Source organism: Myotis yumanensis, unplaced genomic scaffold, assembly GCF_028538775.1.
Source record: "Myotis yumanensis isolate MYYU_CA2020_CCGP unplaced genomic scaffold, mMyoYum1.0.hap1 SCAF_10, whole genome shotgun sequence".
Lineage (NCBI taxonomy): Eukaryota > Metazoa > Chordata > Mammalia > Chiroptera > Vespertilionidae > Myotis > Myotis yumanensis.
The window spans coordinates 5,673,044-5,699,356 of NW_027223761.1; the positions used below are offsets into that span (position 1 = coordinate 5,673,044).

The 26,313-nt window shown below is 53.9% G+C and overlaps 2 protein-coding genes across 3 annotated transcripts; both read left to right on the forward strand.

The window, feature by feature from the left end:
* The first annotated feature begins 96 nt into the window (after positions 1-96).
* On the forward strand, positions 97-2,236 carry DRAP1 (DR1 associated protein 1). Its single transcript, XM_070426437.1, has 7 exons — positions 97-252; positions 487-559; positions 647-740; positions 1,075-1,194; positions 1,303-1,396; positions 1,588-1,676; positions 2,005-2,236. The coding sequence occupies exons 1-7, from the start codon at positions 211-213 to the stop codon at positions 2,114-2,116; spliced, it is 624 nt and encodes a 207-aa protein (XP_070282538.1). The 5' UTR covers positions 97-210; the 3' UTR covers positions 2,117-2,236.
* A 14,353-nt stretch (positions 2,237-16,589) lies between these two features.
* Positions 16,590-25,451, forward strand: TSGA10IP (testis specific 10 interacting protein). 2 transcript variants are annotated; one of them, XM_070426439.1, is made up of 8 exons: positions 16,590-16,724; positions 17,465-17,598; positions 17,702-18,402; positions 18,570-18,714; positions 21,150-21,317; positions 23,998-24,097; positions 24,306-24,430; positions 25,326-25,451. In XM_070426439.1, the coding sequence occupies exons 1-8, from the start codon at positions 16,602-16,604 to the stop codon at positions 25,447-25,449; spliced, it is 1,620 nt and encodes a 539-aa protein (XP_070282540.1). In that variant the 5' UTR covers positions 16,590-16,601; the 3' UTR covers positions 25,450-25,451. The 2 variants fall into 2 exon arrangements, with proteins under 2 accessions (XP_070282540.1, XP_070282539.1); XM_070426438.1 differs by lacking the exon at positions 16,590-16,724 and having other exon boundaries at positions 17,391-17,598.
* The last annotated feature ends 862 nt before the right edge of the window (positions 25,452-26,313 follow it).

The following is a 26,313-nucleotide window of genomic DNA, read 5'->3' on the forward strand; positions in this document are numbered from 1 at the left end:
CTGACGCGCACCGCCTGGGAGGCTCCGAGGGAGGGCACTGGGCCCTGAGGGCGGCGTCCCACCGGCGGCGCTAGGACCCAGTGGGGAGCGGCGGGGGCGGAGCGGGCGGCACCAGGACCCGGGGGAACCTCGCGGGCGGGCGGTGAGCAGGCCCCGGGCCGGGAGGCTGCGGGCGGCGGCGCTGGGCCCGGCGCGGCGAGAGGCCCGGAGATGCCGAGCAAGAAGAAGAAGTACAACGCGCGGTTCCCGCCGGTGAGCACGTGGCCGGGTTCCAGAGGAGAGGACCCGGCTCGCGGGAGGCTCGGGCCCAGGCCCCGCTGGGGGGCGGGCGTCTCGCGGTGTTCTGGGCCCCGACGCCCCGCCCCCTTCCTACCCTCCCCACTTGGGTGCCCCCCGCCCCCTTCTCCAGGGAGACCCCCTCGCTTCCCCCAGCGCCGTTTTCTGGTCCAGAAGCGATGGGGTCCGAGCTCTCTGACCCCTTCCCAGGCGCGAATCAAGAAGATCATGCAGACGGACGAGGAAATTGGAAAGGTGGCGGCGGCGGTGCCCGTCATCATCTGTATCCTGTCGGGGGCGGCCGGGGCGAGGGCCGTGGGGGCGGGGGCGGCCTGGGGTGCTCCCGCGGGGTTCTCCTTGACGCTCCGAGCCCGGGCCCTGGAGCTGTTCCTGGAGTCGCTGTTGAAGAAGGCCTGCCAGGTGACCCAGTCCCGGAACGCCAAGACCATGACCACGTCCCACCTGTGAGTGGCCGGGCAGACAGGGGCCTGTGGGCTTCGGTCCCCGGAGCTCACACGCTTAAGAGAGGCTGGGTCCTCGGAGGGCCCCAGGCCGCAGGCCCCGGCCCCGGAGGCTGCAGGCGGGAGGCTCCTGGGAGACCAGCGAGGCCGTAGAGGCCGGTGGGTTCGAACTTGGGAAAGGTGGGGTGTTACCGCGAAGGGGCGAGGTTGGCTGGTGGAGATGCAGGTGGAGGTTTTCCGGGCTCCCTTCTCCCGACATCCAGAGCTGCTGACTGCCCCTCGCTGGGAGCCCAGGCAGCGGGCCCTGCCAGACCCCTTCCCCTCCCGCCTCTTCCAGGAAGCAGTGCATTGAGCTGGAGCAGCAGTTTGACTTCTTGAAGGACCTGGTGGCTTCCGTGCCTGACATGCAGGGGGATGGGGAAGACAACCACATGGACGGGGACAAGGGTGCCCGCAGGTGGGGAGCCAGGGCCAAGCGTCTGGGTGTAGAAGGCCAAGGCCACGGGGGTTGGAGGTGGGTGGGGGCTGGTGAAGGAGCGGGGAGATGGACTGTCCCTTCCCACAGGGGCCGGAAGCCAGGCAACAGCAGCCGGAAGAATGGTGGGATGGGAAGCAAAGGCAAGGACAAGAAGCTATCAGGGACAGACTCGGAGCAGGAGGTAAGGGAGGCCCCCAGCCCTCTGCCCTGCCCCTCCAGGCTGGCCGAAGGCCGGACCCCATCCTCACCTGTGGCCGCTTTGTCCATGGGGGCTGTGAGGTCAGCCTCCCGTCCCTGCCATTTCCCGGGGTCTGGGCTCCAGTGACGGGCCCATGCCGTTCTCGACATTTCTGACCCCTGTCTTGCTCCCAGGATGAGTCCGAGGACACTGACACTGATGGGGAAGAGGAGACACCGCAGGCCCCACCCCAGGCCAGCCGCCCCCCTGCCCACTTTCAGAGGTAAGCAGTGGCCCCAGGAAGACACCAGCAGACTTGTTCCTCCAGGCCTCTGGCCACTTGCTTGTGTTCATGGTGGCAGAGTTGGGGAACGGGAAGGGAGGCGCTGAGGAGGGGTTAACGACAGAGACGGTGTCTCAGAACCCCCTTCCCCTGGGCAGGGCAGTGAGTGGGGCCTGGGTTGGGGCTGAGGGACCTGTTCTGGGCCCTTCCATTTTCTGGGCTTGGCCTCCCTTTGGTACAGAGGGTGGTGGGCTCCATGCTTCCTGTGTGGGGCTCAGTGGGCACCGGAGAGTAACCTGACCTTCCTCTCCTGCTTTCTGCCCTGCAGCCCCCCAACACCTTTCATGCCCTTCACCTCGACTCTGCCTCTGCCCCCGCCCCCAGCGCCCCCGGGCCCCTCAGGACCTGATGCAGAGGACGAAGAGGATTATGACTCCTAGCACCCTCTGCCCCCCAGGCCACACCCCCTTTTAGTTGGTTTTAGTTGTTCTGGGCGGAGGAGAGAAGATAGAGCTGTTCTTAAATTTATTAATAAAAATAAAAGGGAACATCGGTGTTTATCCTAGCCTCTGTGCAGGGCTTTGTGGCCACCTTCCTATCCATCCACCTGACTTCCCCACACTGAGCAGTGGTGGGCTGGCCAGCGGCTGAGTGAAGGGAGGAGCTGGGGGCATGCATCTGCCGGGTGCGGATAGAAGGAAGGTGGGGGGAGTGTGCTGGTCATGCCGAGGGACAACCTGTCTTACACGGTATGACCCCGGGCAGGTTCCTACCTTTCTCTGAGCAGCCTTTTCTTATCTCTCTGATGGAGACCATTCTGCCCGTTCTGGGCTACTGCAAAGGGATAGATGGGCTGAGTGATAGGAGCTGTAGAGCTAGGCCTGGTGCCATGAAGGCTGGGGGAAGGGGCGGTGGGAGTAGAGGTAGGTAGGTAGATTGGGGAGGGCCTTGAAGGCCTGTGAGCAGGACAGTGACACAGTCGCTCGGTCTACAGTCAGTTCTACACCCGGAGCTGCAGTGTCCATGGGGCAGATGTGCTTTGAGGGAGCCATGGCTCGGTGAGGAGGGCAGGAGGCCTGGGAGCAGTGGGCAGACTTGACGTCTCTGTCAGCATGACTCAAGCACCGCTGGTTGCCTGGATTGTGCTGAGAGGGAGGGGACCCTAAGGACTCTCCTGTTTCTTTCTGCAGCCACTCGGGCAGGGGCCTTCTCTAGCTGGGGACACAGGAGGAAGAGCAGGGTTCGACCTGAAGATCACCAGTTCGGCTCTGATGAATTGGGGTGCCTGTGAGGCTGCTGAGAGGTGTGGAGTGGTACTGGGTGTAGGGCCTAGAGAGTAGGTGACCTCGCTCCATCAAAGGAGACAGGATCCATTGGTAGTGCCCACCCCTGGGTCTGGGAGGAAGGAGAGGCCAGCTGTGGATCGCAGGACACCTGCAGGCTGCAGGCCAGCCTCTGCCAGAGCTGCCTCGGTGGCTCGTGTGGTGAGGCAGGGAAGCAGGAGGTGAGAAACAGGTGAGCTGAAGCAACTGCTCAGGGCTATGAAGTAGAGATGAGAGAGCAGTGGCTCAGAGGGAGGAGGAGGGAAGTTTTTGTTTCTGTTTTTAAGATGGTGGAAATGCAGGCTTGCAGTGAGGGAGGGGTGAAGGGACAGGATGGGGGAGAATTAATGGAGTGAGGTGGGGAGTGTCCAAGGGGACCACGGCCTGACAGGGAGAGTGCGGTTTAGGTAGGAGGATGGCGGTATTGAGTTTTTCCCAGAAGTGTCTGACTTGTGTGAAATGGGAGGCTGCTGGTTGGCGTGGATGGGCCCAGGCCGCTGGAGTATGGGGGCGTGTGGCTTCTGTCTGCCTCTCATCTGCTCGCCCTCTGAACACAGTGCCCCTGCTTTCTTTTGGGAAAACACTTCTCCTCTATTCAACCTGTGGTGTGTGTAGCATCTTCATGGGCAAAAGTGTCAAGGAGGCGCGGGTGAGGGTGAGATGGCCAGGGGCTCATGGGTTCCGCCTTAGCAGAGTGCTTAGGAGTGGAACCTCTAGAACCAGGCCCCAGGTTCAAATCCTGGCCTCTTCACTTACTAACCTCAAACAAGTTCTGTAGCTTCTCTGTGTTCAGTTTCTTCATCTGTAAAATGGGGCTAGTTGTTACCTTTGTTAGTTACATATACTGTACTATTTATGCTGGTAGAACCTATTAGTTAGGGACAAGGGCTGATGTAACAAACTCAAAATACAGGCTCAAATGCAGTGGAACTTATTTCGTGTTCATGTAAGGTTCATAGTGGGATTTATCTGATCAGTGGGCAGTACTTCTCCAAGAGGGACTTGAGGGCCCAGGCTCGCTCTGTCTTGTGGCCTCATCATCCTCCACCCATGACGTCCAAGGTCACTGCGGAAGCGGAAAGCTCAGACCCACGGCGATTTTTCTAGCCCAGGACTGGGAGTGACCCTGTCACCTCTTTCACCTCCCATTGGAAAGGTCACACGGTTCTCTCTGGCGGAGGTTAGGAAAGGTGGTCTAGCCAACCTGAGTGACTGACCAGCCAGGTTCTGGTGCAGGACCTCATGGGCAGCCGGGAAGGGCTTGACGTGTCCTCGGCCAAGTGTTAGGAGTGCAGCTTCTGCAGTCAGAGGACAGGGGCCGGGCAGACAGTGCTCCAGGCTGGGTCCGGCCTCTGAGTGCCTCCTGGGAGTGGGGGAAGATGGCTCTGCCCTGTGGGCACCACTGGCACTGACGGGGCAGCCTGTGACTACCCCATCTGCAGAGCTCCACCTGGGGCCGGATGAATGTAGTTCTTTATTCTCTATCATTGAAGAGCCAAGTCTTGTCTGAATGTCTCAGCCTGCCTCGGCTGCACGCCAGAGTGTAAGTGTGACTAGTGTGTGAAATGGGGCAGCTTCTGAGGCCAGTGTGGGAGTCAGGGGCCTTGATCGTCATGTGAAGGTTATCCCACCGTCCCTGCCAAGTGGAGAGCCTCTCTCCACAGCCCATCTAAGGATTCATCCAGCAAACGTTTACTGAGCGTCAACGCCATCACTCTGCAGGGAAATGAGATACGGTCTCACACCGAACACTATGAGGTCTGATGCCACCAAGTGCTGCAGAGGAGGTGGCGACTCCCAAACTCAAGCTGTTGGTGGGAATATCAGTTGGTGCGACCACCTTAGAAAACGGTTTCTCACTGAGTCTTAATATACGCTGTCCTGCCATGCAGCAGTCCCCCTGAGGCACACGTCCACCGCAAGACACACCAGAATGCTCATAGTCCCCAGTGGAAACCAGCCCGAATGCCTATCAGCAAGAGCACGGGTAAATCAGTGGTAGGATGTTGCTTCACAGAACAGCAATAAACAAGGAGCCAGGCCCTAGCCAGTTTGGCTCCGTGGATAGAGCATCGGCCCTTGGACTGAAGGATCCTGAGTTGGATTCCAGTCAAGGGCACGTACCTGGGTTGCAGGCTCAATCCCCAGCCCTGGTAGGGTGCCTGCAGGAGGCAACCAATCAGTGTCTCCCCCTTCCTTCCACTCTCTCAAAAGAAGTCAATGGGGTTGGGGAGCCCTAGCTGGTTTGGCTCAATGGATAAAGTCAGCCTGCGAATGGGTTCAATTCCAGTCAAGGGCACATGTCCCGGTTGCGAGCTCAATCCCCAGTAGGGGGCATGCAGGAGGCAGCAGATCATTGTTTCTCATCATTGATGTTTCTATCCTCTCTGAAATCAGTAAAAACATATTTTTTAAAAAATCAATGGAAAAATATCCTTGGGTGAGGATTAACAACAAGAACAAAAAAGAACAAACCAGTCTTACAACATCCTGGGTGAATCCTGCAGATGTTATGTTGAGCAAAAGAAGCCAAACACAAGAGTACACACCGTGGAGACCTTGGATGGTCTGTTTCCAGGGTGCCACCTCCCTGGCTGGCTGGCTGCCCTTGCTATTACACCTGTCAACAATCCCTTTGCCAAAGTCCTGCCAGAAAAAAAAAAAAAATGTACACACTGAGACATTGTTCATTTACATGAAATTCAGGGACAGGTGAAACTAATTCATGGGTATAGAAGTCAGTATAATAGTTACTTCAGGTTCTGACAACCAATTGATGTGTTTCACATCAAAATTTCTGTCTTTTCCTCTCTCTTCCACGCTCTCTAAAAATCAATGGAAAAATATCCTCTGGTGAGGACTAAAATAATCTATACTAATAAAAGGGTAATATGCTAATTAGAGCAGACGTCTTCCGGACGTCCATCCAGACAAAGCCACAGCGGCTGCAAGGGCCTAGGGCCTAAGCCGTCAGTAGGACATCCCCTGATGGCTCCCAGACTGAGAGGAGGCAGGCTGGGTTGAGGGACCACTCCCCCCACCCTCAGTGCATGAATTTTCTTGCACCAGGCCTCTAGTAATAATAATAAATGGTTACTTCCGGATGGGGGTTGACTAGGAGGGGGCACGAGGAGCCTTCTGGAAATGTTCTATACCTTGAACTGAGTGGTGGTTTGATAGAAAAATATATTAAGCTGCACACTTTAGATGCATGCATGTTTATGATACTCTCATAAAATTTTTATCTATGGAGACACTTCTAGGTAGCGATGTTCTCAGGGTTTATTTCTGATGGGGGAGAAACACAATAAGGAAGTTAAATAGTGTGTCGGAGGTGATACGTGTCCTGGGGAAAATAAAGCATCGTAAGGGAAGAGTGGGGAGTCCCGGGCAGGACAAGTGGCCCCAGCCAGTCTATACAGGGTTTCAGGGAGACTGATAAGGTGAGGTTTAAGGAGAAAGCCCCATTAAGGGAGGATGGGAGGGCCAGAAAACTGGGGAGAGGGCTCCAGGGAGGGGCATTGAGGGCAAAGGCCTGGAGGGTTTGATGTGATTCTATCCGGGTTTCCCTCTGGGCTCCCCTGATTCCCACTTCCTCAGGCACCACACAAGGGCCCAACTCCAGCCCTCTTTTGGGCCTGCCTTGGCTGAGGGGTGTCCTGTGGCACTGGCAGCCCCTCAGGGCCCCAGAAGCCACAAGGAAAAAAGGGTGGAGGGGAAGAAGGCAGTAGGGTCCGAGTAGGAGGTACTGAGTAGGAGGTACTCCTCCCCCACACCTGCCCCAGTGGCTGGGGGAGGAGGGGAAGGAGAGTTGAGGGATGGAGTGACCTGGCCTGCCATCCACTGGCCTGGAGGTGTGAGATGGCCTGCTTCAGCACCAGTGTGACCATGTGGCTTCACCACATCAGTCAGCGGGGGCTATTGGTACACCCTCCCACTGGGTTTCTGGGTAGGGCGAGTGCATCGCCCTCTTCTAGGAGAGCTGTCATCACTCCCATTTTACTGTGGCTCTGAAAGTGAGATGAGTGGCCTGAATTTGCTCTTTGGTCCAGAGACAGGCAGGGGCTGTACACAGGTCTGGGGGCGGAGGGGGGTGTCCAGTGTGAGTGTGAGGGGTGGAGCTAACAGACTCCCCTACCTGAGGCACCCCCTCCCATCTGTTCTCAGGTATGTAGGCTTGACCCAGGACATGGATGGGACCAAGGTCCCACTCTTCTAGGCTGTGAGCTCTGTGGCAGAGGAGTGGCACTTGGGTCATAGGGGCCTGGTCCCTCCTCCTGGGGCACAGCTTCTGGTGAGCGTGTCATGTGGCTCTGGACTCTCTCAGGGGGCTCCTTGTAGCTGGGGAGTGGGGCAGGGCTGTGTGACGCTGACCTTCCATCATCGGAGTGAATTATCTTCATTGTGAAATCACGTCCTTCCTATTTTGTGTGCGTGCACATGTTCAAATAAGATTTCTGCACCCACCCCAGTAATCAGAGAGCTGCAAAGGAAAATACAAGGTCCGCCTAGCCCAGTGGTTCTCAACCTTCCTAATGCCGAGACTCTTTAATACAGTTCCTCATGAACCAAGATGGCGGCGTAAGGTACAGACCTGTGCGTGCTGCCTCCCACAACAACATTGAAAATACCAACTATAAGACAAAACAGCTATCATTCAGAACCATGGGAAAGCTGGCCCAGTGGAAGCTCTACAACTGGAAGGAAAGAAAGAAGAGCATTGAGACTGAGTAGGATATGCAGAGGCGCTAAGAACGGAGGTACGGAGTCTCGCGCCAGGCAGGCTGCAACTGGATGCGCAGTTTTTTCAATTGAAAGGGGTTACAAACTGTTGAATCCACTGAGCTTGTTTGGGGCGGGATTCTGAGGTCCCAGACCCCTACGGGGAGAGGCAGGACGGCCTTGTGGAGTCACGGAGAGGCAATGAGTTGTGGAGATGCCATTGTTGTTTGCTCCGCCCTGGTGATTCCCTGAGACCCTGCCCTACTCAATTTACATCCCCGCCCAAGCTGTGCCAGTGGCACAAAAGGAACCACCTGCGCTTTTGCAGCTTAACCCAACAAACTGTAGATTTCAACTCATCGCACCCAGAAGGGACACACTCAAGAAGCAGAATCAGGTTCGGAGGAAGCCAGAACCGGACCAGGCTGGGCCGGCAACATGGAACCGCTGTACCAGCAAACTCACAAACAGGTCCACCAGATCCAGTCTCACATGGGATGCTGGGAGACAGCAGACAAGCAGTCTGTGCACTTAGTAGAAAACGAAATCCAAGCAAGCATACCAGATATTCAGCCAGCAAGAACACCTGGAGATTTCATCCAGCAAGGAGCCACCCAACAAAAGACAGAATGCCAAACTTCATGTTGACCAGTTAAAGTATGATGTCCAGCACCTGCAGACTGCTCTCAGAAACTTCCAGCATCGGTGATACGCAAGGGAGCAGCAGGAGAGACAGCGAGAGGAGCTTCTGTCTCGCACCTTCACCCCCAACATGGGATTCGGCACCCCCTGTGAGGCTGAGATGGCCCCTGCGAGGCTGAGACGGTCCCTGGGAGGCTGAGACGGTCCCTGGGAGGCTGCGACGGCCCCTGCGAGGCTGAGACGGTCCCTGTGAGGCCGAACACAGGGACACATCGTGGATGGAAATAGCTACATTTTCCATGTGTATGACCTGGCAACAAAAAGCGTACACCTATGGATGAGGACAGTGGGGGGGGGAGGGGTAAGGGCAGAGGTGAGGTGGGAACTGGGTGGAGGGGAGCTATGGGGCGGGGGAAAGGGGGAACAACTGTAATAATCTGAACAATAAAGATTTATTTAAAAAAAATAAAAAATAAAAATAAGTGGAAAAAAATACAGTTCCTCATGTTGTGGTGACCCCCAATTTCATTGTTACAAATTGAACATAATTAAAGCATAGTGATTAATCATGAAAACAATATGTAATTATATATGTGTTTTCTGATAGTCTTAGGTGACCCCTGTGAAAGGGTCGTTCGACCCACAGGTTGAGAACTGCTGTCCTAGCCGGTGTGCTTAGTGGATAGAGTGTCAGACTGTGGACCAAAGGGTCACGAGTTCAATTTTGGTCAAGGGCACATACCTCGGTTGCAGGCTTCTCCCCGGCCTGGACCCTGGTCGGGGCACGTGCAGGAGGCAACCAATCCATGTGTTTCTCTCACATCGATATTTCTCTCTGTCTTTCCCTCTCTCTTCTACTCGCTCTGAAATTCAATGGAAAAATATCCATGGGTGAGGATTAAAAAAAAAAAGCAAATACAAGGTCCGACATGACACCCATCAGGTTGGCAAGAATAGGAAGTCAGATAACCCGATGGCTGGTGGGGAGGTGGGAAATGGCGGCGTGGTGTTCATGGGGGAAGGAGGGGAATGTAAACTAGCAGGCATGTTCGAAAGGGCAGGTTGGCAGCCGAGTGTCCCCTGGCAGTTCCACTCCTTGGGAAAAGCTCTCCACGTAGGAAGGCGTGTCTTCGGCACGGTTTGAAGTGGCGAAGACTGGGAGGCTGGAGGGGCCCATCACTGGGGAACGCATGGCCGACGGCAATGTGGACAAAGCTTAAATGCATAGTGTTGAGTGAAAAACAGAAAAAGGCAGGACAAGATCTAGCACAGCAGCGTTTATGGAAACTACAAACAGAGAACACAATACTCCTGTATATTCTGCCACTTACTCTGTGACCGAAGCTCTCAGTTTCCTCATATAAGAAGGGCATCTCCTCCAGGGACAGGTGGTTAAATGCGATCTGACACAAAGTGCTCAGCACGGCACCTGGCACCCGGGAAGCACCGGTCCATGTGCCTCTGTGGCCGACAAATGTGGAAAGCAGTTGGAAGGACATGTGTTAGCCACACAGAGGGACTGGGAGCAGGAATAGGGTTGGGATGGGCTGAAGGGCAAGTCCATATTAAAGGGAGGTTTTTTGGACCCCGGTGATACATGGAGTGCCCCACACCACGGAGCATGGGTTGCTCAAGTCTATGCACCCCATGTTTAAAGAGAAAAAAACCCCAAAACATTGCCAATTGTCTTCCAAAATAGGCTAAACCAATTTATCCTCCTAGACCAGCGGTTCTCAACCTGTGGGTCGCGACCCCTTTGGGGGTCGAACGACCCTTTCACAGGGGTCGCCTAAGACCACCGGAAAACACATATATAATTACATATTGTTTTTGTGATTAATCACTATGCTTTAATTATGTTCAATTTGTAACAATGAAATTGGGGGTCACCACAACATGAGGAACTGTATTAAAGGGTCACGGCATTAGGAAGGTTGAGAACCACTGTACCTACGCGGTGTCCTATAAGAACAGGTAAATAGTGGCCTGCATAGGGTCATATGTGTTTTCTTGATTCACTCACTCAACAAATATTTCCTGAGCACCTCCTCTGTGCCAAGCGCTGTACTGGGCTCGGGGAGAAGAGCATGGAAGAACTGGTCAACCTGCTCACACAGGGCTTCCATGCTAGTTGGGGCGGGGTAACGGGCAGACAGCAAACACATGCACATCCGCTTAATGTCGGGCTATGGAGGAAGAGAAAACGGATAGGGGACAGGGAAGTTCCAGGAACAGGGAGGCGGCCAGGGCTCTGGCCATTTGAGTGAGCGAGTGAGTGAATGAGTGAGAGAGAGAGAGTGTGTGTGTGTGTGTGTGTGTGCGCGTGTGTGTGTGCGTGTGTGTGTGCGCGTGTGTGTGCGTGTGCGTGTGTGCGTGTGTGTGCGTGTGTGTGTGTGCGTGTGTGTGTGCGTGTGTGTGTGCGTGTGTGCGTGCGTGTGTGTGTGTGAGAGTGTGTGTGTGAGTGTGTGTGTGTGAGTGTGTGTGTGCGCCGCGTGTGTGTGTGCGTGTGTGTGTGCGTGTGCGTGTGTGTGCGTGTGTGAGTGTGTGTGAGTGTGTGTGTGTGTGTGTGTGTGTGTGTGGTGTTGCTCTTGTTTCCAGCCACAGATTCTCTCCCTCCTCCTGCCCTGGTGTGTGTAGGGGGGGCGGGGGGCTGGTTTCACCTTCCCCTGCTCTTAAGTTCTGAGTTTTGTTTCCGCCTTGTGGGTTTCCTACCTCTGTCCACCGCCTCTGTCTGGAGTCACCTCTCATTTTACAAGAAAGCCCATCAGCTTGGGGGTGGAGGGACCGATGATGCGGTGGGTGCCTGGGCCTTCCATTCCTCCTCAGAAGGCTCCACTTCATCACCCATTTGGTCTGATCCCCCAGGGATTCACCTCGCTGCTACACCCAAGGGAACAGAGCACCCACCTGAGTGTGGGCTTTGGGATGAGACTCTTTGTATTTTAATTCTAGCACACACACACCCTCCACCCATCAGCCTGGGACTTTAAACAGATAACCTGACTCTCTGTGCCTCAGTTTCCTTATTATAAATGGACATGATAATAGGGTCCTTGTAAGGGTTACCTGATATTACAGGGATCTGTTGACCACTGATTTTGTGACAGGATCAGTTCGGCTGTGAATGGACTTAGTCCCGGGCCCCTGGTCCTTGACCTTTGGTGCGGGCAGGAGTTCTCACCCTGACCACACACTGGAATCGCTGGGAACTGTGAAGGTGACTGATACCCTAGCCCATCTCCAGAGATTCTGAGCTAACTGGCTGGAGGCCCAGGCATTGTACATAAAGCCTCCCAGCCAGGGTTGAGAACCACTCGGCTAGCAGAAACCATAAAACGATTCGGAATGGTGCCTTGCTCCGAAGCCTCCGGTAAATGATGCTGCTCTGTCAACACTCGTTCCATCATTTGTTGCCTGAATTATTCCAACAAACTCCTCACTGGCCACCCTGCCTCTGGCCCTGCTGCGGGGCCAGATCCACCTTTCTAGGCTCAAAGTTAATCTTGTGACTGTCCTTGTCTCCTTGCGTTTGAATCCCCTTGCCCTGTGACCTGAAGTCTTTCACATTGTTGTGCAACCACCACCACCACCATCCATCTCCACAACTTTTCATCACCCCAAACTGAACCTCTGTCCCCATTAAACACTAACCCCCATTCTTCTCTCCCACAGCCCCTGGCAACCATTGTTCTACTTCCTGTCTCTATGTCTTTGACTATTCCATGTATCTGAGGTAAGTGGAATCCTAATGTATAAAAAACCAGGGTCCATCATGACCGAAACAACTGTACGAATGACCAAACAGAAGGCTCGAGGGCTGACAAGGCCAGCAGGGGGTTGAGTGAGGGATGACCAAATGACTGAACAGCAGGCTGTGTGGGGCAACCAGGCCAGCAAGGGGGTCAGTGAGGGACGACCAAATGACTGAACAGCAGGCCTCTAGTAATATAATATTTATCTTATGTGTCTGGCTCATTTTACTTAGCATAATGTCTTCAAGGTTCTTCCATGTTGTAGCATGTGTCATAATTTTCTTTATTTTTTAAAATGTGTTTTTATTGATTTCAGAGAGGAAGAGAGAGGGGAGAGAGATAGAAACATCAATGATGAGAGAGAATCATTGATCAGATGCCTCCTGCACGCCCCACACTGGGGATCAAGCTCATAACTAGGCATGTGCCCTGACTGGGAATCGAACTGTGACCTCCTGGTTCATAGGTTGACAGCTCAACCACTGAGCCAGGCTGGCCAGGCATACTTTTCTTTATTTCTAAGGCTGAGAGATATTCTATTAATGTATATAACACATTTTTAAAAAGATTGATTATTTTAGGGAGAGGGACAATGCCTAAGAACCGAGCCACACTGGCCGGGGCAGTGGTGGTTCTCTTGGCAGGCTTCTTGTCCAGCTTGTGGGGTTTCACCCTGTGCCTGCACAGATGATATTCCCCCCAAAGTTCAGGGGGGCTCCTCTGCAGCATTTGAGCGCTTTCTCTGGGTAGGTTCCTCCTCTTAGATAGTCTACCCCACAAATTTTAGCTGCCCCTTTCCTGGCACTGCCTACAGCCAACGTTCCTATCAGAAAGAAAGAAGCAGACAGAGAGAAATGGTGATAAAACGAGGAAGACTAAGACACACACACACACACACACACACACACACACACACGGAGTACAGGACTCAAGTTCCTCCATCCAGGCAAAAGTGAGGTCAGCGACACCCATGGGGAAGGCAGCAGGAGGGGGGACACCAGCCCCCCTTTAAGACAGCCATGGGGGTCCATAAGCCTACGGACCCCACATCATCCCCACCATGGGGGCATCTCACACTGGACTGTCCTGCGACCCTGACAGCCCTGCCTGTGGGCATTGAACTCAGGGAAAGAGCTGTGTTAAGCCCCTGGAACCCCATTCCATTCTGGGAGCACTGTCCTGCCCCCACCAGAGTCACTTACAGGTCCCCAGCCCTGAGGGCCAGATTTCTGCCTCATTCACAGGGCACGCCTTTCCTTGAGGACAGGGACCTTCTTGCTACCATCCACAGTCCGGACCACAGGAAGCTGTGGCCTTTTCGTCTTCTTTTGACCCTCCTCCGCATTCAGGTGGCCCCCCTGCCTTATCCACTTGACCACTTCCCGCTGTCCACCTGGCCCCTGTTCACTTGACCACTTGAGTCTGGTCACCTGGACCCTCCCCCTTGTTCCCGAAACCCCACCCCCTTTTTCACCTGACCACTGAGCCACATTGGCCGGGCAGCTTTGCTCTTCACGTAGAGGAGTGGACTTCCCAATCCTTGGAAGTTGAGTTAAGTGCCTAACACCCACAGCCCCAGATCACCTTCTGCCCACAGGCTGCCTCCTACCTAGCAAGGAGGGCAGCAAGAAGGGGGACGCCAGCCCCCCCTTAGGACTGCCATGGGGGCCCATGAGCCTAGGGACCCCACATGGTCCTCACCATGGGGACATCTCACACTGGACTGTCCTGCGACCCTGAGAGCCCTGCCTGTGGGCTTTGAAATCAGGGAAAGAGCTGTGTTAAGCCACTGAAACCCGTTCCATTCTGGGAGCACTGCCCTGCCCCCTCCAGAGTCACTTACTGGTCGCTGGATTCGGAGGGCCAGCTTTGTGCCTCATTCACAGAGATTGCACTTCCTTGAGGACAGACATCCCTGACCTTTTATGATTGAGTAAGGTAAGCCAGCTATTTATTTTATATCACTTTTTGGCTTAATTTAGTACTGTCAATTGCTAACTAAAACGGATCTGACTAGTACAAGCCATTTTCTTATATTTGCTGAATGAGTGGAATTAACTTGTATACCTGCCTTTTTCGCAATGCAGCTAAGATTGCTTCCTATGAGAGCAGGAAGATAAAATAAAAATAGAAATGGAAACTCAAGAATATAAAAATATAATTTTAAAAAATGAAAATGCTCTATTAATTCAATATCAAATTTGGCTCCGAGCTTCTTGGCAGCCAAAGCAAAAAATGTGAGACATAGTAACTTAGCTTGCCCTTCCCGCCTCCAGAAAACACAAAGCCTATACTGTATGTTCCTCCAGCGAAAGAAATTTCCCCTAGACTTCAGCTAATTTTTTCCTATACTTTTCCTTTTAGCTCCAAAGGGGAAGTTTCAGACGGGGCTCTGTGAGCAGGTGCTGGGCGATGTGGCGGAGGCACCAGAGTCTGCAAGGAGCCTCCTGTGTTTGATCCTTGGAATATGGGCCCAGGAACAAGTACATTTGCCAAATTTAGTTGTTATCTGTCGACCTTGCCTTAACCTCTCAGTAGGTCTTGTCACAGTTGGCCGCTCCCCTGTCTTTGCAACACTGTCTTCACTTGCCTGGCAGCCCTCACTCTCCTGGCTCACTTCTTCCCCACTGGCCTCTGTCTGGTCTCCCTGGCTGTGTCTCCCTGACCTCTAAGTGGTGGCAGGCCCAGGCCCAGGCCCAGTCTCCAGACCTCTTCCCTTTTTCCCTCTCTCTTCCTATCCTGGCCCAAGTCCTACAGACCCTTTCCTGGACGACAGTCCCTCTTTCCACCCTGGCCCTCCAGTTTAATCTCTACACAGCAGCCAGAGGGATCTTTTAAAAACATAAGTCATGCCCAGCAGGTGTGGCTCAGTGGTTGAGTATTGATCTATGCACGAGGAAGTCACGGCTCGATTCCCATTCAGGGCACATGTTTAGGTTGCAGGCACAAATCTCAGTGTAGGCATGCAGGAGGCAGCTGATCAATGATTCTCTCTCATCATTGATGTTTCTATCTCTCTCTCCCTCTTCCTACCTTTCTGAAATCAATTAAAAAATATATTTTTAAAAGGTATATTGCTGTCCTGGCCGGGTGGCTCAGTTGGTTGGAGCATCATCCCGTAAACCAAAAGGATTGCAGATTCGATTCCTGGTTAGTGCACATACCTAGGTTGTGGGTTTGATTCTGACCTATTGATATTTCTCTTCTCTCTCCCTCTCTCTCAAATCAATAAACATATCTTTGGGTGAGAATTTTAAAAAGTTATGTTGCTTAGAGCCAGCAGATTTGCTTATAGGAACTTAGGTTTCAGAAATGCCCAATGTGCAACAGCTCATTTACAAGGTTGTCACTGTGGCCACGTGTGTAGCAGTGAAGCTGGCGGAAGCCGTGTGCATATTTGACGGTAGGGGATGGGTTTAGTACATTATGCTGGTCAGACTATAACACTCAGTGATGGTGGCTCTGCATGTATGGCATGGAAGGCTGGGCAGAACATACTATTAAGCAGAACAAGTATGATCTCGTTTTTGTAGAGAAATTATATACAGTCATGTGTCGCGTAACGACGGGGATATGTTCCAAGAAATACTTCATTAGGTGATTTCTGTCATCGTCGGAACATCTTAGGGTGCTTACACAAACGCAGGCGGCCTAGTCCGCTACACACCTAGGCTATGTAGCGCTTCCTGCTCCTAGGTTGCAAGCCTGTACGGCACATCACTGTGCAAAACAGCATGAGATTAAATAAACACCGGAGAGATTGATGCTGCGGTCAGAGAGCTGATGACAGGCCGCCAGGGCCTCTGGTTGGCACCCCGTTCCCATGCTGCTGGTGGCAGCGCACCGCCAGGTGTCCTACGGGGATTTACCATGTCAAGGCTTTTCGGTGCTGCTTGGAAGCTTGAGGCAGGATTGAAATGCTCTAACGCCCCGCAGAGCTTGCTCCGGGCTCTGCCTGCTGCCTCGTTCCCGGACGGCATTCAGCTTCCTGGCCTTTCCCGCCCTCTCAGGGCCTGGGAGGGCAGGTGGTTGGGCAAGACCTTGTGAGAATTCAGTTTGGCTCCCACAGGGCCTCAGCCAGGGCTGGGGAGCAGCCCCAGAGGCAGGCAGAGGGAGAGGGCCTGCCTCTGGTGTCCCCTGGCCGTCTTCACAGAGTGCGAGGGCCCTTCCAGATGGCTGAGTGCTGAGGCCCAGTTTACAGATAGATGGGGAAACACAGGCCAAGCAAAGGCAGGGGGCTCACACCAGGTCCCCGAGGAGGCCTGTAGAGGCAGGAGCAGAGGCAGGACTTGGCCCAGGGTTTCTGGACTCCTAGGCTTGGACTATTCCTCAGCATCCTTCTGAGCTCTTCCCTCTAGTAGGGAGTTAGCCTCACATACCGGGCTGACCCTTCCTGGAGACTGGCTGAGGACTGGTTGCCATAGAGATGGTGGAGAGGACAGTTCCAAGGCTGGCAGATGGGGATGGGGGTGGGGCAGGACACCAATATGCTAAACACCCACCAACAGTTGGTCAGGACCAGGAGAGCAGGGCAGGACCCCAGGCTCCAGGCTCCAGGGATGGGCACAGGGCTGCTGGAGCTTCTGTCAGGCATCGACCAGGCTGAGCAGGTGAGGGAGGCCCCATGGGGGACTTCCAACTGCCCAGGGGCAGCCTGGCTATCGGGGCCAGGGGAGGCCAGGGTTGAGGGAGGCCCTTGAGAAGCCGGTTGAGGGAGGCCCTTGAGAAGCCATGGGACTGAGCTGAGGCCTAGGTGAGAGTCAGGGAGGCTCGAGGGAGGAAGGGGCTGTGGGGAGGCTTATAAGGATGGGGGTGAAGACGAGGAGGATGCCAGGAGATGACTCCCAGGCTCCCAGGCTCCCAATGGAGTGATTTAGGGAACATTGTGGGAGGAGCAGGACTTTGGGAACGATAATGAGTTTCTTCCATCTTGGCTTAGCAAGTCCAGGGCCCTATGGGGCAGCCAGAAGAGCGGTCCAGGACCCCGAGGCAGCATAGTGCAATGGTGACAAACTACGCTCTGGGGACAGACTCAACATGTTCAGGTCCTGGCTCCATTTACTGGCCGTGTGACCTTAGTCAAATGATTTTACCTCTCGGACCCTCAGTGTTCTCATCTGCATGATGGGTGTAATAGTGAGGACCTACCTCACAGGATGCTTGGGAAGGTTAAAGTCCGAGCCTCTCCTGAGTTGTTGCTATTTTAATATTATGAATTGAGTTAATATTATGAATTGAGGTCGCTGTCGGTCAGTTTTAGGGGCCAGCCAAGGTGCAGAGAAGTGGGGGGCCCCCTGGTGGAGGTGTGATGTGGTCTAGGACCTGGGCCTTCTCTCCTGTCTTCGCCCAGGGGAGGCTTGGGAGTGGTAATAGTGTGATTCGGAGTCAGCGGCAGAGAGCTCAGAGCGGAGGGCAGACGGCAAAGAAGAACCGGAGGCCCCGAAGCTGGAACAAGAAAGGGCATGGCTCTGCTGAGGCTGAGGAGTGAGCAGCTGTGGGAAGGGCCGGGAGGGATGCTGGGTGTCAGGCCCCGTTGGGGGTCAGTGTCCTGACCCTGACCTCTGCCCCCTGCCCTCTCCCTCCTCAGTGTTGTTCTCTCTTCTCCTCGGAAACCCTCCTTCCCTTTCCAATGGGCCTGGGAGAGCTACACCACAGGTGGCCAGGCTCCACTTCGGCCTGGCTCCCTCTCCGCCCCAGCGGCCCCCCAGCACAAGTTCAGCCGTAAGTGCACTGACAGCTGTCTAGAGGCCCATGACTTATGCTGGAAGATGAAGGTGCAACACCTGGAGAGGAGACAGCAGCTCAAGGCCTGGGACGTCTCCATCCCTTCTGGCCAAGGGGAGGGCCGAGAGCTGGAGCTGCCCAGTGAGTGTGGCCTCCAGACACCCTGCAAGAAGTCAGGATCAGGATCGGAGTCTGAGGAGGCTGCTGAGGAGGCTGAGAGGGGTCTGAGCTCTGGGGAACTGCCCCAGTCTCCCAGGAGGAGGTCGATTTTGGAGGAAGAATGGTTTGCAAAGGAGGCTGAGGAGGAGGAGGAGGAGGAGGAGGAGGAGGAGGAGGAGGAGGAGGGGCACAAGGCCCCCCGCAGACGGAGAGCCGGTTCTCGGAGAAAGGGGTGGAATTCCTGCGCAGAGGCCTCCGAGGAGAGTGAACTGCAGGGCCAAGGGAGCCATCCCAGTTCCAATGACCCCCAAGGACCACAGAGGAGGAAGGCAAGGGCCACGGAGCTGGAAGGGATGTGGGACCTGGAGAAGATGAAGAAGCAGATAGAGCAAAACTTGGACCGTGGTGAGTGTGGGGCTCAACACCTGGGTTCCCGAGGAAGTTTCACAGGGGGAGAGAGGTTGGGGAGCCGGTGGCCTGGGCCAGGAGTTCCGACAGGGCTGGCCTGTGCCCCAGGTGCTAGGTGGGATTGCCCATTGGGCCAGGAGAGGTAACTTCTCCCACTGGGATAGGCCTCAAAAAGCATCCCTGGAAGGCTTGGCGGATTGCTATCCAAAACTGCAACAGGAGTGGGAAGGCCCAGGCCTTGGGAGAAGATGAGACACCATTTGCCAACTTCCCCACCCGTACCGTCCACAAACGGCAGGAGGCCACCAGGTAAGGTCGGAGGAGTGTGGGGGCCCAGGGCAGGGAGTAGAAAAGGAGCCCATTCTCCAAGAGATACTTAACCATTCATCCTCTCATTCATTCCTCCATTTATCCAATCATCTATTGATCCATCAGTCCATCCATCTCTGTCTGCTTGGCCCAGCGGTTCTCAACCTGTGGGTGGGGACCCCTTTGGCGGTCGAACGACCCTTTCACAGGGGTCGCCTAAGACCATCCTGCATATCAGATATTTACATTACGATTCATAACAGTAACAACATTACAGTTATGAAGTAGCAACGAAAATAATTTTATGGTTGGGTCACAACATGAGGAATTGTATTTAAAGAACCAGAAGATTGAGAACCACTGGCCTGGCCAATGGTCTATTGACACAACCAACTTTTCATTCACTTCCAATCTTCTATCCATCAATAATCAATTAATTAATTTATTTTTATTTAAAAAATATTTTTACTCTTTAGAAAAATATATAATTTTATTGATTTCAGAGAGGAAGGGAGAGGGAGAGAGAGATAGAAACATCAATGATGAGAGAGAATCACTGATCAGCTGCCTCCTGCATGCCCCACATTGGGGATTGAGCCTGCAACCCTGGGCTTGCGCCCTGACAAGAAATCAAACCGTGACCTTCCTGGTTCATAGGTCAATGCTCAACCACTGAGCCACACTGGGTGGGCCATCAATAATTTATAAACTGAGTGATTAATGCAACACATATTGAGTATATTCTCATGTGTCCTTAGGATATAAAGATAAAAAAACTTGCCCTAACTGGTTTGGCTCAGCGGATAGAGCGTCGGCCTGTGGACTGAAGGGCATGTATGTTGGTTGCAGGCACATCCCCAGGAGGGGGTGTGCAGGAGGCAGCTGATCGATGTTTTTCTCTCATTGATGTTTCTAACTCTCTATCCCTCTCCCCTCCTCTCTGTAAAAAATCAATAAAATATATTTTTTAAAAAAGATAAAAAAACTTGGTTCCAACCTAAGAAGCTCAAGGTCTGCTGGAAAAGGAGACAGATGGGCAAAGCAACAATAACGGCAGTAGAGTTAGATAACTGCTGTACTTGGGGCTGAAGAAGAGATAATGGGAGGAGATGGGAAGACTGGGTGGGGATGGAGGGCTGTTGGCATCGTCTAGGTGAGGGATGGTAAGGGCCTGAACCAGGTGGCCATGGGAATGGAGAGCAGGGGTCCATTTGGAGGCTGGCTCAGTGGGTCTTAGTGACAAGCTCAAAGCGGTAGGTGAGAATCCTTTCAGCATTCTGAGAGTACCCCTCAGTTCTTACCCTGTCACCTCCTGCTCGAGGTCCTTCCATGCCTCCCTGTGCCCTTGGGACCAAGCCCAGGTTCCTTGCTAAGGAGGCTCCTGTCTCCCATGCCAGCTGGTCAGAGTGGCCGGAACGCTCATGCTCCCCCTCCTTCCTCAGCCACCCAGCTAACTCAGATGCATCTTTCAACTCTCAAGTCAAGGGCCACTTCAGGAAGTTCTGCTCTGTGCTCACCGCCGTCATAGCTTTTGCCACACCACACTGCCATGTCTGTCCCTGCACACAGACTGAGGGCAGGTGCCAGATCTTATTGATCACGGCCTCTCCGGTTCCCTACACAGGACCCGCACATATCGGTGCTCAATAAATATGTGCTAATTGAGTAACTGCATCTCCCCCTTTGTCTATCTGTCCGTGATTCAATTATGTATTGATTCACTACTATTGAGTTTCTGTCCATGTTAGGCACTATTCTAGCTGCTAGGGATACCTTGTTGATGAATGTATCAAAATAGACAAGAAACTGCTCTCATGAGGCTTACATTCTACTTGGGAAGAGGATAATTAATAAAGAAATGAACAAGGTGGCCCTGACCAGTGTGGCTCGGTTGGTTGGGCATCGTCCTATGCACTGAAAGGTTGCCTGTCAGGGCACATGCCCAGGTTGCAGGCTCGAATCCCGGTAGGGGGCATGCAGGAGGCAGGTGGTTGATGTTGCTCTCCCGTTCATGTTTCTCTCCCTCTCTCTCTAAAAATCAATTTTTTAAATCTTTAAAAAATAAAAAAACAATGTGTATAGCTAGAACTGGAAAATATCTGAGAGGTAGGTGAGATGGTCAGGGAGTCTTTTTTCCCCTGATATCTGAGCAAAGACCTGACTGATGAGATGGCCGTGAGACCTGGGGGAAGAATGTTCCAGGTCGATCTAGGTGCTGTCTATTCAACCATCCACACCATTCATCTATCCCTCCATACATCCATTATCACATCACCATTTTGTTTCTTTTTTCTCTCCATTCATCCACCTGCCTGTCCTTCAAGTCGAAATGCATTCACTTAGCCCTATCTTCCCCTTCCTGGCCCCTGACCCTCTATGAGCCTCCTGTTCCCCACAGACTCCTCCCATCCTCTTCCTCCCTCTCCCCCACTAAGAAGCATGCTGCAGGCCTGGGAGCGGCGGCAGCAGGAGGAGCAGCAGCAGGCTGAGCAGCGGAAGACCCGGGAGCAGCAGGTACAGCAGCAGGTGGCCCGCTGCCTGGCAACCTATGCACCCAGGAGTCAAGGGCTGGGGGCTGCCCAACGCAAGCTAGAGGAGCTGAGGTAGGAAACTGGGCTGTGGAGGGCCTGGTGGGGACAGGGCAGAGGCAGTGCTGTGTCAGACAAAAGGACCCAGCAGACCCAGCCCTCACCTCTCCTCCGGGCTGAGCCTGCACTGCCATCCTCCAGCCGGCAGGCCACTTTGTGTGCCGTATAGATAAAGACCATGAGGCTCAGGAGGAGGGGCTGGGCCAAGGTCATCCAATAAATAACAATCTCTGAAGCTCTCAAATGCTCAGGTTAAATATTCCATGTGCTTCATCACACTTTCAAATCTTGTTTTTCCGATTTCACAAGCCAGGCATGCTTACTGTAAAAATTCAGATATTACCAAAATAGCTGATGTAGAATGTGAACAGCACTTATGCCCCCCCCCGCCCCCCACTCCCGGAGACAGCCATTGCTCGTGGGCCAGTGAGTTGATTCTCTTCCTATATTCTGACCATTTATAAAACCAATCTAGCCCTAACCGGTTTGGCTCAGTGGATAGAGTGTCGGCCTGCGGATTGAATGGTCCCAGGTTCGATTCCGGCCAGGGGCATGTACCTTGGTTGCGGGCACATCCACGGTGGAGGGTGTGCAGGAGGCAGCTGATCGATGTTTCTCTCTCATCGATGTTTCTGGCTCTCTATCCCTCTCCCTTCCTCTCTGTAAAAAATTAATAAAATATATTAAAAACAACAACAACAACAAAAAAACACCAATCCACAGCCTGGCTAGCATGGCTCAGTGGTTAAGCATCAACCTATGAACCAGGAGGTCATGGTTTGATTCCTGGTCAGGGCACATGCCTGGGTTTTGGGATCCATTCCCAGTAGGGGGCATGCAAGAGGCAGTCAGTCAATGATTTTCTCTCATCATTGATGTTTCTATCTCTCTCTCCCTCTCCCTTCCTCTCTGAAATCAATAAATACCTAATAATAAGAAAAACCAACCCATAAATGCATACTTAAAGGAAAATCACTGTTAGACTCATAATAGGCCCATGAGGTAGGTATTATCACCATTCCCATGATTTTACATGAGGAAGCTGAGGCTCAGAGAGCTCACATCATTTTCCCATGCGAGCTGCGAAGCTGGGATTCCAATCCAGGCAGCCAGTTAGCCACCCTGCTACACTACCTGGGAGGCTCGGTACCCAGCATCTTCCCCCAGAGCCTAACCTAGTGACAGGTGACACTGCTCACAGATGCCACTGCCATTGCATGCCCACTGGGTGCAGCTGGCACAGGGCAGCCCTTTCCATGCCTCGTCTCCTTTCATCCTGGGAGATGTCTTCTTGCCAGACCTTAAGTTCATTGTTGTTGTTTTTTTTCCACGGCAGGAAGCGTAAGTTTTCAAACCCCAAGGGGCAGATGTCAGTGAGAGGAGTATTTCAAACACGCAGCCTTCATTTCCTACTTGGGAGTAGTGTTTCCCACAGGGTCTCTCAGCTCATAGCTTCTGAACTTTTCTCTGAGCTGCACGGGAGACTGCCCTGCTCAGGAGGCGGGCACAAATGGTTGCCCTGTGGTGCGGAGGTGATGTGCCTTCCTTGCATCCAGTGATGATGGACACAACTGACATCCACTGACACACTTCCTTTTCACTCGGGAGGGGGGAAATTGCTTAGAGAACCAAGCAGGAAAATGTACATGGCATCGCGGGCAAGACGGAGACTGAAGGCCAGCTCCTGTCCCTGCCCCCAGCCCCTTGCAACGGCTGTAAATCCCCCTTGAATGGCGACGACTCCTTTTTGCAGTAACTTCTGTCCCTGCCATGGGTTTTCAAGTCCATCTCTTTTTCTTGAATGGAAGATTCTCTCCCTGGCTCACAGACAAGGGTCCAGGCCCAGCAGACGTGCCGGAGGGCCCAGCATGGGCCGGAGTCTTCTCCCTCCGTACTGTCTGGGTGCTGCCACCACATCCCCTGCCTCTCTCAGGTGCCCCACAGGATGCCGGGACCTGTGTGCGCGGCGGCCAGAAGACCCCTCCTGCTGCCCGGAGGCTGGCTAGTTGAGCAGACACATTTCTCACGAGTGCATAAACTGGGTTTTGTACCCGGATTTGTGCTTCTCCAGTGGAACCTTGATTTTTCTGGAATGTGTTTTATTTGCAACATCGTTGTTAGTTACTCCGTCCCGTTTTCTAAGCTGTCTGCTTATAAGAACCACAGCAGATGCTGGCAAGCTGGTCCCACCACTGCTATAGCAGAGAAAAGAGCCCAGAGCCCAGCACCACGCCTATAGCCACAGCTTCCTCCTCACGGGGGCGGTGTGAGAAGTGCAGCCTGTGGACTCAGGGAGGGGATTTCTGAGAGGGTCCCAGGGCTTCCAGATGGGCAGCAGCCTGGGGTTCGAGCAGCCACCCAGTTGCTCAGAAGCCACCACTGGCCCCTCTCCCTTGGGAGTAACTGGGAGGACTAGCGAGCCCTGGCTGCACAGCCTGGAGACACAGTGTCTCATGTCCCAGCTGTGCAACCTTGGACAAGTCCCTCAACCCTCCTGAGCCTCAGGGGAGTCCTGGGTAAAATGGGACAAATACTAATTCCTACCCCACTGACCTCGGGAGGAAGCCAGGGCGAGGAGGGGAGTGGAATGGCTCTGTAAAGGGAAGGGCACACAGTCCTTAGTGAAGACGAGCCGCTCACAAGTGGGGATGGGCTGTGTCCATGGTTAGCTGCCCACAGGCCCGTCTCCCCACAGGCGCCAGGAGCGGCAGCGCTTTGCCGAGTACCAGGCCGAGCTGCAGGGCATCCAGCACAGGGTGCAGGCCCGGCCCTTCCTGTTCCAGCAGGCCATGCAGGTGAGAGCTAGCGCCCGGGCAAGCAGGCGGCCTCCCCGAGAACACGCCTTTCCACCGGCTGAGTGGGTAGGGAGGCGAGGTGGGGGTGGGCCCCTTAGATGGCACCCCAGGCTGCTGCCCATCTGGAAGCCCTGGGACCCCCTCAGAAATCAGAGCCCCACTTGTTCTCGGGGCCCTGGTGCACAGTGGACTCCCTCTCTCTCCGCAGACCAATGCCCGGCTCACGGTGACCCGGCGCTTCTCCCAGGTGCTGTCGGCATTGGGGCTGGATGAGGAACAGCTGCTGGCTGAGGCTAGGAAGGGGGATGCCAAGGGCACTTCCCGGAGACCCAGGTGAGGCCATCTAGCTGGCTACGAAACTGGCCCTGCCCAGATGTGAGGACGGGGTGCATACCAGCACGCTGGGCCCTGCAGGGTCTCCTCAGCCCCCTTCACCTTGTGCTGGAGGTCTGGGAAAGGTTGCGGGAACTCTGTGGGCAGCCACAGTGACCCGCCCTGAATCTAAGCTTCAGTCCTGCCCTGCCCGCCCTCCATGACCTGGGACCCTAGCAGTCAGCAGGTACGTCCAGGCTCTGTCCCCCATGCCCCCGAGGAAGGTGAGGCCAGGGTTATCCCCCCCACTTCTCAACAGGAAACTAAAGCCTGAGGGCAGGGTCTTCTCCAGGGTCACAGGAGTGAATAAGCAGCAGAGCCCGTCTGGGAATCTGCGCCCACCTGAAGGCACAGGCCAGGCCTCCATTGTGGGCTGGTGCCCGGCCAGGCTTCCCACGTGTAGTCCCTTACCCCTTAGAGCAGTGGTTCTCAACCTTCTGGCCCTTTAAATACAGTTCCTCATGTTGTGACCCAACCATAAAATTATTTTCGTTGCTACTTCATAACTGTAATGTTGCTACTGTTATGAATCGTAATGTAAATATCTGATATGCAGGATGGTCTTAGGTGACCCCTGTGAAAGGGTCGTTCGACCGCCAAAGGGGTCGTGACCCACAGGTTGAGAACCGCTGCCTTAGAGCAACCTGAGCAGAGCAGGACTTACAGACCTAGTTCACAGAAGGGAGCGGAGGCTCGAAGAAAGTCCTTCCTCAGGGTCACACAGCATAGGAGCCAGATTTGAACCCGTATCATCAGTGACAATGGCCTTTCCCTTCCTACGGCCCAAGGTGGCCTCGGGTGTAGGGTTGGGGGGCTACAGGGTCTAGTGGCCTCTATCTTTGTCTTTGTCTTTAAGGAGCCAACGACCAATAGGGGAGAGAATGGAGCACTCTTCTCAGAGCCCCCCCGAGACAGGAACCACTGGCAGCCAGCCTGTGAGGCGCTCGACCCAAGCCTGGACTGGGGATCCAGTCCCGTAGATAAAAATTAAAGGCTTTATGGAAAATACACTGTGGGATTTCCTTTTTCTTAAAAAAAAAAAAGTTTCTATTGATTTTTAGAGAGGGAGGGAGAGGAAGAAGGGAAGGACAGAAACATCGATGTGAGAGTAACATCGATAGGCTGCCTCCTGCATGTCTGCCCCCAACTGGGGACCGTGTCCACAATCCAGGCATGTGCCCTGACCAGGAATCCCAGGAATCAAATCAACGACCTCTTGGTGCATGGGTTGACACTCAACCACTGAGCCACACTGGCTAGGCCAGTGTGGGATTTCTGGTGGTGGAAGGAAGAGACTGCAGTTGGGAGTAGGAGATGGCAGGTGGACAGGTAGCAGGTTTACCTTGTCGGCCCAACCCCGCGCCACCGCCCCTCCCCCTGACTGTCCCAGCCACCAGTACCCAGCCACACAGCCTTGTGTGTGCTCCGGAGGAGTGGGGCATCTCACAGAGCAACAGCTGTGACCCCCACTCCTAGTTTCCAGCATGTATGCTGGGTCCTAGAAATTCAAGAATGAATAGGACAGGATGGCCTCTACCTTTGAGAAATCCCAGTCCCCTGGGGGAGTAGGGCGGACCTTTAAAGGGCACGCACATCACACCATAGCAGATGGACCACATAGGGGCCACCAGATGGAGCAACTGGGGTGAGGGTCTGGGATTGTGTGAACTGGGCTTTTAAGTAACTTCAAGTTATAGCCCCTCTCCTCAAGGAAAAAAAAAAAGCTCACACACACAATTGTCCCGAATTTTACACCCAATTTCAGGGGGTTCACAGACACACAGCTCCTCGGCAGCTCCTTAGCAGTTCACAGGTTGAAAACCCAACCCAGAGAACGTGGGAAG